The sequence below is a fragment of the Peromyscus californicus genome, unplaced genomic scaffold (genome assembly GCF_007827085.1).
Source record: "Peromyscus californicus insignis strain IS unplaced genomic scaffold, ASM782708v3 Scaffold_20__1_contigs__length_68692818, whole genome shotgun sequence".
Lineage (NCBI taxonomy): Eukaryota > Metazoa > Chordata > Mammalia > Rodentia > Cricetidae > Peromyscus > Peromyscus californicus.
The window spans coordinates 50704573-50716781 of NW_026294503.1; the positions used below are offsets into that span (position 1 = coordinate 50704573).

A 12209-nucleotide genomic window follows, 5' to 3' on the forward strand; every position below is an offset into this window, starting at 1 on the left:
CCCCCCAACCCAACCCAACTCAGCCAACAGTCACAGCAGACGCTTTACAAGGAGACTAATACATGGTAGGAGCCTGTCACCTCTCCATGGCTGCATTATTTCACGTGGTCCTCAGACGGAACCCACGAGGAGAATGAGCACAAGGTAGGCACGGACAAATGAAGCTGCGAGAGTCTAAGCTCCCTCGGTATCCTGACTAGACAGCCTGGAACTTCAGCTCCAGTAACTTGGGGCCTAGATGGTCATCTTTGGCCATAGAATCCTGCAGCTGGTTCTTCCTTCTCGTCCCCAGCATACAGCCTGTGGCAACCGAGAGTGCCTAACGTAAAACATACACAAGATGGACCATTCTGAGTCTCCAGGCATATGCTTAGTGTGACTAGAGAGTTTTGGCATTTTGGGTACAGGTTATCCAGCACCTTCCAGGCGGCGGTGACAGAGCTGTGTACCATGGCTGCTCAGAGCCTACTACCCCAGGCGTCAATCACACCACAATGGCCAGCTCACATTCTCAAGCTGCTGAAGATACCAAAGGTATCATCCTCTCCTGTCAGTGGCTTCCTTTCCTCACACTTTTGTTCCTGGGGGGCAGTGTATAGCCTGAGAGACATCGAAGTGGGTGCAGAAGCAGCCCAATCCAGCATGGCTGGGGGACCCTGCCCTGAGAGGAGGTAACATTCTAGAAACTTCTGAGCCTGAGGGTAGATTTTACCACTGTGCTGGTTGATTTCTGTCAAGTTGACAAAAACCTAGACAGATCTGGGAAGAGGAAAATCTTAATTCATCAGTAAATGCCTCCATAAGATGCCTGTAGGCAAGTCTGTTGGGCATTTTCTTGATTAATGATTTATGCAGAAGGACCCAGCCCACTGTGGGTGGTGCTACCCCTGGGCTGCTGGTCCTGGGTTCTATAAGAAAGCAGGCTGAGCAGGCCAGTAAGCAAAACTCCTCCATGGCCTCTGCTTCAGCTCCAGCCTCCAGGTTCCTACCTAGAGTTCCTGTCCCAACTTCCTATGATGATGGACTGTGATAGGGAACGATAAGCCAAATAAACCCTTTCCTCCCCAAGTTCATTTGGCTGTGGTATTTCATCACCGCAATAGAAACTGTAAGACACCATCTAACACCTTTACAGCTAGTACCTTTATAGTCTGGGCTCTTTGAAAACTTTTTTGTTTACTTGTTTGTTTAGACAGGGTCTCACTCTGTAGCTAGTTGACCTTGAACTCATAGTAATCTTCTGCTTAAACTCCTGAGTGTTAGGATTACAGGCCATGTCCTGTTTCCCTTTTAAAAATTTTAACTTTCCCTTTTCAAAAATTGCATTTATGTATATATGTTTGTGTGCATGTGCACAAATGCATGCCACAATGCTATGTGGAGGTCAGAGGACAATTGGCAGGAGCTGGTTCTCTCCTTCCACAATGTGGGCCCTGGGGGTGGAACTCAGGTCATCAGGCACCTTTAGCTACCGAGACATCTCGCTGGCCCCTAACACCCCTTCAAGGTTTTCTCACAGGCCTCTTCAAACAGTTGGTAGAACACAACTTTCAGTGGGCACCTTTGGTTTGCTCAACCCACAATGATGTGAGGGCCTTGGGGGGATGGGCTAGGGACTAGGCCATTCCAGTTGCCATATGGATTAGTCCCCAGGCTTGCTGAGGGGGTGGGTAGTGGTGAAATGCCCACCTCACGCCTGGAAATGTCCATGAGCACCGCGCAGCTGGTCGAGCGGCTACACTGGCATGTGACGTGGGTCCGGTTCCTTGAGAGTAGCTCACAGCCCTTAGCTGACCACCCTCCAGTCCCACCGATGCTGTGGAGAAGAGAGAAAGGGGTGAGTCTGTTCCATCTACCACTGAGGTAGCCCAGGAGCTGTCTTCACCCAGCCCCAGGGTCTCTGAGGCCATCCTGACATCGCTGGATCTGGTTGGGAAGGAATGGCCAAGAGCAGAGAACATCTACCCATGGGGTGCCGAGTCTCACCACCTCGCTGTCAACTCCTAGGCCAAACCTTTCCCCTTCTTCATCACACTGAAGATGAGGGCCATGGCCACTGTCACCAAGGACACAGCCCTCACAGCCACTTGGCACTGTGTGAAAGCTTTCCTTTACCTTTCATAGCTGGTCTGGGCTCTCGTGAGAGCCTCTCAAGTTCAAAGGTTATATGCCAGATACAGAAAATTCCAAAGAGAACAGACCCTGTGTCCAGAGGCAGCCACCAAGGCTGAGGCAGCCTCTTTGTTCACCAGCTATACTGGGAGCCTCAATGGCCTCAGCAATAAACATCTCTCTCCATTGTCCACTTTCATGTTCATGTTGCACAATGTTTTACAGGAGCTGCCTGGAAGCCAGGGTCCAATTAGTGTTGCTGTTTCACTGATGGAAAGCCCCAAATAACAAGTTGTTACGAGGGCCCTGCCCTCTGCGGCTCTGGGAAAGTCCTATAATCCCTCTGATCCTCAGTTTACTCATCTGTAAAGTGGGGTGTGACGGTTGCCGTGCTTTGCCAGGAGCGCTCAGTTCAGGGGATAATGGCAGCAACATAAAGCAGGGGGCAGATCACTAGAGCCCCTGCTAATTGCCATTATTCAAACAAATAGCCAGGGACAGACAGCCATGCCTGGTTGCCGTGGGGCCCACACACCAGACACCAACGCTTCCCTTCATTCTCCCCTTTGTGAGCCCAAGATCTATTATGCCCCAGACTCAATGAGCTCACTTGTAAATGGCCTTTGGAAAGTACCGAGACAGGAGAAGACGAATGCTCTTGCCCAAGCATGTGCCTGACACCCAGCACAGACTCATGTGGTAGCATAGCTCTCTGTTCAATCCTGGGGGACCGTGAGGTGGGAAATGTCCCTGTGGTAGGAGCTTACAGATGTACAACATCCAGGCCCAGCTTTAGACATGCAGAGAGGGCTTGGGTTTTGGCTCCCCGTGATGAAGAAAAACACCAATGCTTTTCATTTTAGACCGTGTGCCAAGCCTGGAGACCGGGGCTATTCCAGCACTTCCTCATTCCACCCTGAGTCCCTCTATGGAAGGGTGACCACAATGAGACTGAAGAGCGAGGCAAGGAAGTGAAGGCCTGGCATCTCCCACTGCTGCTAAAAAGACAAATGTGATGATCTCATTGGCTTCAGCCACAGATGGAATCCAGTGTCACATAGGTACAGAGAAATAGCATCTTACGTCTTTTAAAACCATCCACCTCCCTTCCTTAATTGCGGGTGCGATACATCATGAATCTGGTCATTCTTGGAGTTATCTCTGATGGCTCCAGAAACAGGCCAAACAAACCCTGCTGGCAGGGGACAGCCTGGGACCAACACCACCACTTCCCTGCACATGTCCATTTCTGAGTCCCATATCCTGCAAGGGGCCTTGCCTGGCAGAGAAATGGGTGCTCATGTGGACCACCATATCGTAGATGTTCTACAGGTGAGCAGCCCATCTCGGCCGCCACGGCCTCCTTGAGGGAGCCTTGGGTGTGCATGCCTGTTTCTGTCTGAGTGTTATGTGTGCATCTGTATACACACCCTACATATTCCTGCATGTGTATGCATGCACGGATCTATGTATTGTTGAACACGGATCATGTCTATATTATGTGTGCACATTCTTGTGGAGTATGTGTGTGTAAGTCTATATTTTTCCATGAGAATATGAGTAATTCCTCAACATACACATGGATTTATGTGCTCACACATGTGTATGTGTTCACACATGTGGGCACACACTGACACTCTTAGAGGCAAAATGGGGGAAGCCTCCCATCTTGTTAAGTAAGAGACCAGAAAACATAGCTTTCCTTCTGCCAGCTGAACCTTCTGAATTCAGCAAGGCCCTCCCGTCCAAACACAGGGCTCCCACAGAAGAGGTTGCTTGCAGGCTCTGGGGGACCCACTTACTCAAGGGAGTGGTTCCAGAATACACAGACAGGCTTGCTCCGCTCCTCGGTCTCCAACAGGGCAAACTCCACCAGGACGGGCCTCTGCAGAGAGCTGGGGAGTGGGGTCCCCTCACTGTACACCATAGCACTCACTACTGGGGTATTGATGACGGGCCGGTTAGGCAGTCTGTGGCAGAGAGGGATGATTACAGGGATAAGCATGATTGATTCACGTTCTGTGAGAACCTGAGCCCAGACACTATGAGGACTTGGTCAATTGAGCGACTGCAACACAGGCCGTGGACACAGATCACAGCAGCGCCCTCGGGAGGGTCCGGGCTGCACTGCCGGTATTCTCAAGAGTACAAGGAGAGGAGCCGGGCGTGTGTGGTGCACGCCTTTAATCCCAGCACTCGGGAGGCAGGGGCAGGCCTCTGTGAGTTCAAGGCCAGCCTGCTCTACAAAGTGAGTTCCAGGACAGCCAATTACACAGAGAAACCCTGTCTCGGAAAACCAAAAAAAAAAAAAAAAAAAAAGGAATACAGGGAGACTTGTCACCCCCCAGGGGGTTTAGAAACTTTTCAGAACAGGTGTGTCTCTGTCAGATGCCATGACATGTGGCCCAGGTGACACTGGGAGGAGTAGCATGGCCACACAGGGAATCTGGTTAAGTGACCACAGCCTGGGAACCCAGTCACCCATCTCTAAGTATGAAGCAAAAACAAGGAATGGGAGACAAGGAAGCGCCCACAAGCTACAGCAGCTGAGAAACATGGCCTGTGTGCAGCCTTCTGTTCAGGGGCAACATGCACTGTCCAGTACACTGGCTGGGTGGCCCTCGGAACTGGGCCAGCAGAGGGCAGATGCACTATAGGGTATCTATCACCCATGACAGCCTCTGGGTGTGGTGTGGGGGGACAGAATAGAGCCCCCAGAGGCACACGGTCGTGCAAACAAAGGAACATGTGGGCATAAGTGCCAAGGACGAACTGAGGCAGAGGACATGCACCATCCCAGGGCACAGCACCATGGCAGGCACAGGACCTCTCCTTGGCAGTCACTGCAGGCCAGGGTCATGGTGTGATGTTATTGGGGGTGACAGCGGGCAATTAGGACTTTGACTCATGGAAGACTCAGGGTGCTGGGGAAATGGGTCCCCTCAAGGTCCCTGCACCCAGGTCTCACCGGAGGCTGCGGTGGTCGGGGTCGTAGTGTTCAGGCAGCAGCTGACCCAGGGTCCGGTAGATGATGACCAGGGCAATGGCAAACTGGCCGGGTTCATCGGGGTGTCTCCTCTGTCTGCTGAATGAGGTTTCTCTCTCAGCCCTGGGTTCCGGTTGTGCTGTCTGTGGTGCCGTCCTCCGGCCGGCTGGCCTCACCACGGGGCCTTCTGCAATGTGAGAACAGAGTGTGAAGACTCAGGGCAGAATCCTGGGCCACCAAAGTTTCTACACTCTTAAAAGTGGCAGATGGGGCTGAGCGGTGGTGGTAGTGGTGGTGCACGCCTTTAATTCTAGCACTTGGGAGGCAGAGTCAGGCGAATCTCTGTGAGTTCAAGGCCAGCCTGGTCTACAGAGCAAGTTTGAGGACAGCAGGACTGTTATATAGAGAAACTTTGTCTTGGAAAACCAAATAAATAAATAAATAAATTGGCAGATGGGAACTAACATGGAGTCTCCTCAAAAGCCACACATTAGTAGCCCATGGCCCAGTAGTTCTACCTTTGGGTATGAGTTAGAAGAATTGCACACAGGTTTGAAAACGTGTCCATAGACTGTCCAAATTTACAGACAGAAAGCAGTGGCCACTGGGGTTGGTGTTGTTAGTGACCAGTGGCTAGTTTCCTATCAACAAGAGGAAGGGCTGGGGAGGCTGAGCTACACTGGGAATGTAGCAGACAGGGTGTTTAACAGACGCCTCCGGACGGGGTGTTTAAAGTTTCAATGTCATGTGGCAGGTGGCTGGAGTCTTACTCTTTGGATCCACTCAGAGCAGTGCTAGGAACTACTAGAGAAGACAGGGGCCTTCAGCATGTGGGTTCTGTGCCCTGTGCTTTCTAACTTCATGCTAAATGCAGACATTTTTTAACTGGACATGAGAGAGAGGCCATGTATAGACCCCACACATAAGCACATATTTGGGGTGCCCAAGCCTACAGTGTCTTGCAACTCGTCGAAGCAGCCATGATGGGGGTGATTCTGGTGTGGGTCTGGCTGACCCAGCACCTGGGCTTGGTGAGGGAGAGGACAGGGAGAGAGATGTTGTTATGTTCCCTGGGTTGGGTATGGAAGGGATGGGCCTTCTACTCCCTGCCTGAGTCCGGCTCTGTCCTAATAGCCAACCTATCAGACAATATGCTGCCTAACCACCGGGGAGTGTGGTACTGTGCCAGCCAACCCTAGTGTTTTAGCAGCTTTCAGACTTGGCACAATCAATAAAATGCCACTTGCAGGGCTATGTGGAATTAGGGACAGGACAGTATGGGATTCCTTCCATGGGAGTGTTCCATGGCAAACTGGGTTTCCCTGAGCCATGCCTCAGAAGCAGATAGGTGATTTGACGGTGTCACAGAGACAGAGTCCTCTTCTAGGTAACAATGCTAAGGGACAGACACCTGCACACACACATAAGAACAGTGGACCTGTGTACAATGTAGGCAATACATATATGTATATGTGAATACATAGAGTGTTCACATGCATACACACATGCACATGGAATATATGTACACACAGGATATAAACATGCATATAGAATATACACATGTACACATATACACATATACACATGCACACCTGGAATACAAACATGTGTGTACATATATATGCATATTAATATGTGTATAAATAAACATACTGAATACACACACATATGCACACTAACATATACACAAATACAAACATTCCAAACATACACATATATGAACATTAATATATGCACATATACACATATTGGCTATACACACATATGCACACACATATTAACATATTAACACGCACATATACACACTGAATATATACACAACATATACATGTACAGACACAGAATACCACACATATGCACATCAGGAACATATACACCTATGCATAGATAGAATAAATACACACTTGCATGCAAGAGACACTCATAGCTAATGCTCTTAAGCTCACACACAACACAATCACTTCTGTAGTCAGCCGTGAACAAAACATGTAACCGCATGCAACTGAACAGCGTGGAAGATAGGGCCTGTTCTCAGCTCGGTCCTACATCCATGAGAACCTCTCACGGTATTTATTGACGATGCCTGAACATCACTCAGACCTGCTTGCTCCATGATTTGTCGGGGCACACTCACACTCTTAGAGGGTCACACTCCCTCCTGAAAGGACGGGGACACCCAGGGCAGCAAGGGGCTTCTAGGTGGCTTCACCTTTTTTCTCAGGTGGTTTGAAGGTGTCAGCTGGGAAGGACACGGAGGACGCCAACTCCCTTGGAAACTCTTCCCGAATGTCCTCAAACCTTGGCACCTGGGCACCGGTGAAGTTAAACTTGTCGAAGATGTCAACTGCAAGAACTGGGACAATTCCTTTACTCACCCCCAAATGTCAGAGCTTTCTTGAACCCCCAGTTTGGAAATGATAACTGCGGTTTCAACGGGAGCCACGGTCTCTAGGGAACCTACTCAAAGTCACACAACGGGACACCTGAGGGCCACACAAGGCAGAGTGTGGCCCTCTGGCTCTTTGTGGTGGCACCTGGCCCTGTCTTGCATGGCTCTGGTGGGGTGGAACATGAGGGGCAAGACCAGCCACAACATGGCTGCGAGAGGTACTGTCCCGCTCTGTTCCACGGGCTGTGCCATCCTGGCAGCCTTTCCAGGTGGTGGAGACAGACAGAGGCAGAGCTGGTGAAAGAGACCCAGTTGACTGAGCGAGCTCTGTAGCACGGGCTCACCCTGTCTGTCTGCTCTCTGCCTTGTAGAAACACCTACAGGCCCCTGATGGGACACAGAGTCAAGCTATCCCCAAGCACCTCAAGCTGGTGCTGGCCACCACCACTCTGACAAAGAGGCAGAGTCATGCCGGTATGTGCCAGGGGCCTCCTCATACCATCCTGCCCTGTGTAAGACTCCCTGCTAAAAGCTGAGCATAGCGGTGCACGCCTTTAAACCCAGCACACAGGAGGCAGAGGCAGGTGGACTTGTGAGTTCCAGGACAACCTGGTCTACAGAGTGAGTTCCAGGACGGCCTGAGATGCATAGTGACACCCTGTCTCAAAAGAACTCCTCAAGAAAAAACTCACTGCTAGGACACCACCTCTTGAGTCACTGCAGGAAGAGTGAGGGGCAGGAAGAAAAGCCTATGGTGTGGGGTAGGGCATCTCAGAGGGTCAACATCAGCAATGTTGCCAGCCCCATCCCTACTTAGAGGAACTCTGTGAGATGGAGATCCCCGGGACTTTGGGACTTCTTGCCAGCTTTGTCTGGACAGGTTGGGAACTGACTTCACCAACCTGGGGCTTTCTCTGCTTGAAGGAATCAGGACAGTTAATCTCCCAACCCCAGAGCAGTGTGTACTAGCATTTGAGGTAACATGGGCCATGGGTGTGCTGGTAGCACTGACTGCTTAGGGTCTGGCCCAGGGTGGGAAAGCCTGCACCTCCATCCTCACATGTCCCTTTCATGCACGGACTTTCATCTGTGGTGAACGGGGAAAGGGGGATATTGTCCCCAGACAGGCTGCACTGTGGGGAATCCCAAACCCAGATGTCTGAAAGGTCGGCTGGACTCCAAGGACCCCAGGAATGACATCGGCGATTGTGGATGTCTTTCAGGTTGGGCAACTTCTCCCATTTTATAGACAAGAAACTAGAGGCCAGAGCTGCTGGCTCACTTTTCCACAGAGTGCCTGGGCGGAGGCTGTATCCCCACCCACTTCACTGTTAGGGGTCAGCTTCTGGACAGAATGACCCCAAGTCCCTGGGCTTTTGCCTTCAGGTGCTCTGCCCTCCCACAGGTCAGTCCGTACTCATGTTGGCGGTGACGATGATGAAGGGCCTCAGATAGGTCCTTTTCACATTCCGTGCCACATTGCTGAAGTACGCCTCGAAGTGCCTGAGCAGCTGCGCGGCGCCCCCCTCACTCCGCTGGATCTGTTCCCAGGCTGCCTGTGTAGCTGGGGCCAGGAGGGCGCTGCCTGTGTGGACAACATCCTGGACAGAGACAGACAGACAGACAGACAGACGGTATTCAGTCTTCTGTCCTCAGATGCCTGGTCCTGAGATGGAGCAAACCATCTCCTAGACCGCCATGAGCTGACCAGGACTGAGCTGGGCCAGGAGAGCAAGGCTACAAGTCAACATTGGAGGACAGAAATGCCAGGAGGGTGTGAGGACCATGCCAGGGGAAGGGAGGGAAGCAGGGCTACAAATTGACATCAGAGACTCTACCGGGAACGTGCCCTGCTCCTGGGGTGGGGTTGGGGGTCAGGGGACATCCCCAGACACTAAGGGCGAAGACAGGCAGGGATGCCCCTTCATTTTAAACCACATGGGTAAACCAGGGAAGGGAACCGCAGTGTACTACGCTGAGGTTGGAAGTGTGGCGAGGCCAGATACGGACATAATTATGGGGTAATGCCCCACATCTATATCCACCCCACCAGGGTTTATGTGAAACAGTGTTCAGCATGGTATGGGATGTGGGGGCTTAGATGACCCGGAGCAGAGGGCCTTGGTAGGAGGCATCAGTAGGAAGCTGAAGAACCTATCAGCTAAGCTCTGCCATTCTCAAACTGTGCCTTTGGGCAAACCCTAAGCTCCACGTGCCTCAGTTTCCTTATCTGTCAAGTGGTAGGAAAATGTGCATAGCTAAAATACACGCCACTCACAACACTGGGCCTGCTCAGTGGTCCCTAACTGTTAGCATTGCTGCTGTGAGGCTGTGGTGGTCCTCCCTTGCCTCGTCACAGCACTAACGAGGCTTTCTCACACCCCAAACGAAGGGATGCCTTGACAGGACCCCATGCTATGCTTCACCAGCTGAGCCCGGCTCCTGACCCCACAACTCCCGCTGCGCGAGGGTCGCCCTCCTCTTACCTCGTGGAAGTCAGCCTCACGAGTGGCCGCCAAGTCGAAGCCTTGCTGGTGGCTCTCATGCTTCAGGACGCGGACCAACAGCTGGTAGGCCGTGCGCACATCATTGCCAAAGAGCGTACCATTGTGCCGCGTGGCGTTCCTCAGTGCCTTTGCCAGCCTCAGGGACCTGTCTCCATCCATCCTGGTCTCATTTCGGCTCAGCTTCTCATTCTGGCACAAAAAGGAAATGGCGATGTCCGCAAGCGGATTTCATTTGTTGCGGCCCTTCCCGCCAAATTCTCTACTTGGTAGTATCCTCGAGGGGTACTTCAAAGATCCCAGACCCGTGAGGATCCCGAGTTGACAAACGGCAGCAAGAAAAGGACAGGCCTGCTGGGCAAGAGTGTGTGGGAGCAATGTCCGAGTTTGGCGACAATGACAATTCTGTGTCTACAGAACCAGAACCAGAAGACGGAAGAAGACCCACTTACTTGAAGCTAGCCTGACTCACCTGAGTAAAGGGAGGGGACCTGGCCCCTGGCCTCTGAAGCCCCAGGATTGCCCCTTCTCCATCTGCTTCCAGATCCATGGCCTCTGGGGAGCCATACCTGACCCAAATGCAACCCCTCTAGCACACACCCAAGAGGCGATGACTGTGACCTACCATGGCCTTGAGATCCACAAAGGGTCCCGAGGTGCAGTTGAAGAGCTCTGGGGGAAGCCAGCCCTTCTCTCCGCTGCAGTGCCGAACTGCGTTGCCTTGGGAACAGAAGCATGCTCAGACTGTGGGTGGGCACCTAGGGACACCTCAGCCTGATGTACTTGGCCAACCCTTGCACGGAGCACAGCTGAGGATCCAGGTGGGGGCTATGCCAGTCAAGTTCACAGCCAGGGGACAGGGCCAACACACGCTCTCATCTTCCACGACGAAAGCTCTAAGCTGCCCTGACAGTTAAAGCCAGACCCTCTGGGTTCCCAGCAATACAAGCAACCGTGTGGGTATGGGCAAGTCTGTGAGACGACGAGCCCGTGCTAAAGATCCCCACGCAGGGCTTATCGGAGACAGCATGGACACCACTCCTTGCCATTTTACAGAGAACCAACGTCATAAACAACAAGGTGACTCATCAAGGCCCTAGGTGGAGAGTAGCAAAGCCCAGTACCCAGGTGGAAGGAGGTGAGCCACAGGTCATTTTCATCCCTTACGCCCCTTTCATGTTCTGACTCTTGCTACTGAGGGAAAACTTAGGTCATTTCTCCCAACACATTCCTTAATAACATATCTTAAATTCAAATTAAATGCATATGGGCATTTTGTCTGCATATATATATCTATGCACCACTACGACCTGCATGGCCAGTGCCAGGGAGGCCAGAAGAGAGTGCCAGATACCCTGGAACTGGAGTTACAGATGGTATGAGCCGCCACCTGGGTTCTGGGAATTGAACTCAGGTCCTCTAGAAGAGAAGCCAGTGCTCTTAACCAAGGAGCTATCTCTGCAGCCCATGACACTCATTCAACGTGGACATTCAAAAGCTCAGATGCCCCAGGTCACCTGCCCAGGAAAAAAGCCTGCCTCAGACTGGTTTCCTACCCTGAGGACAACCCAGGCACAGGACTTACCCACTGATCCTTTGGGGCATGGCACTGCTGCTGGCTGCCCAAACTTCGTCTGTGGCCACCAGATGCCAGCCTCAAATGCTCTGGGACACCCATTGTAGATCACTGAGGACAGAGGACAAAGTCATTCAGCCCAGCTCAGCTGTCTCCACAAATGCACCGGTCCTATGTTCCACCCACCAAGGGCTCCCAAGAGTGACTCCAGCACCTTCCAGTCACAATGCACATTAGAACAGGCTCTGGTCTCGGGCCTCTCACAAAGATCAGGTTTCTAGAAGGCCAAGAGAACTCAAAAAAAAACAAAAAACAAAAAAAGGCTGCCAGGATTCTCCAAACCCAAGGGATGTATAGGCACACACATGCACATGCTAGCATACACACGTTAAACACGGCGGTCTATTCTGCAGTGTGACCACAAAGGGGTCAGGGGACAAGAACAGACCTTCACAGCCGAGTGAGGTGACCTCAGCGAAGGGGTTATCGCAGCGGTTGCATTGGCGGCCGATAACACCAGGCTTGCAGGCACACTGGCCGGTGTCCATGTCGCAGGCACGGCTGTGGGAGCCGTGGGGGAAGCAGTCACAGGGAAGACAGGCATCCTGGGCCGGGGGCTTGTAGTAATTCTCCTGTAAAAGT

The 12209-nt window shown here is 52.0% G+C and overlaps 1 protein-coding gene across 3 annotated transcripts in view; it reads right to left on the bottom strand.

Moving 5' to 3' along the window:
* Positions 1-12209, bottom strand: part of Celsr1 (cadherin EGF LAG seven-pass G-type receptor 1) — a 142009-nt gene that overhangs the window by 17225 nt on the left and 112575 nt on the right. For all 3 annotated transcript variants that reach the window (XM_052748569.1, XM_052748570.1, XM_052748568.1), the window contains exons 15-23: positions 12016-12199; positions 11577-11678; positions 10617-10711; positions 9974-10183; positions 8905-9088; positions 7308-7451; positions 5081-5285; positions 3915-4082; positions 1690-1816 (exon numbers count right to left, since the gene is read on the bottom strand). In XM_052748569.1, coding sequence (XP_052604529.1) covers positions 1690-1816; positions 3915-4082; positions 5081-5285; positions 7308-7451; positions 8905-9088; positions 9974-10183; positions 10617-10711; positions 11577-11678; positions 12016-12199 — 1419 coding nt within the window. The remainder of the gene's footprint in view (positions 1-1689; positions 1817-3914; positions 4083-5080; positions 5286-7307; positions 7452-8904; positions 9089-9973; positions 10184-10616; positions 10712-11576; positions 11679-12015; positions 12200-12209) is intronic.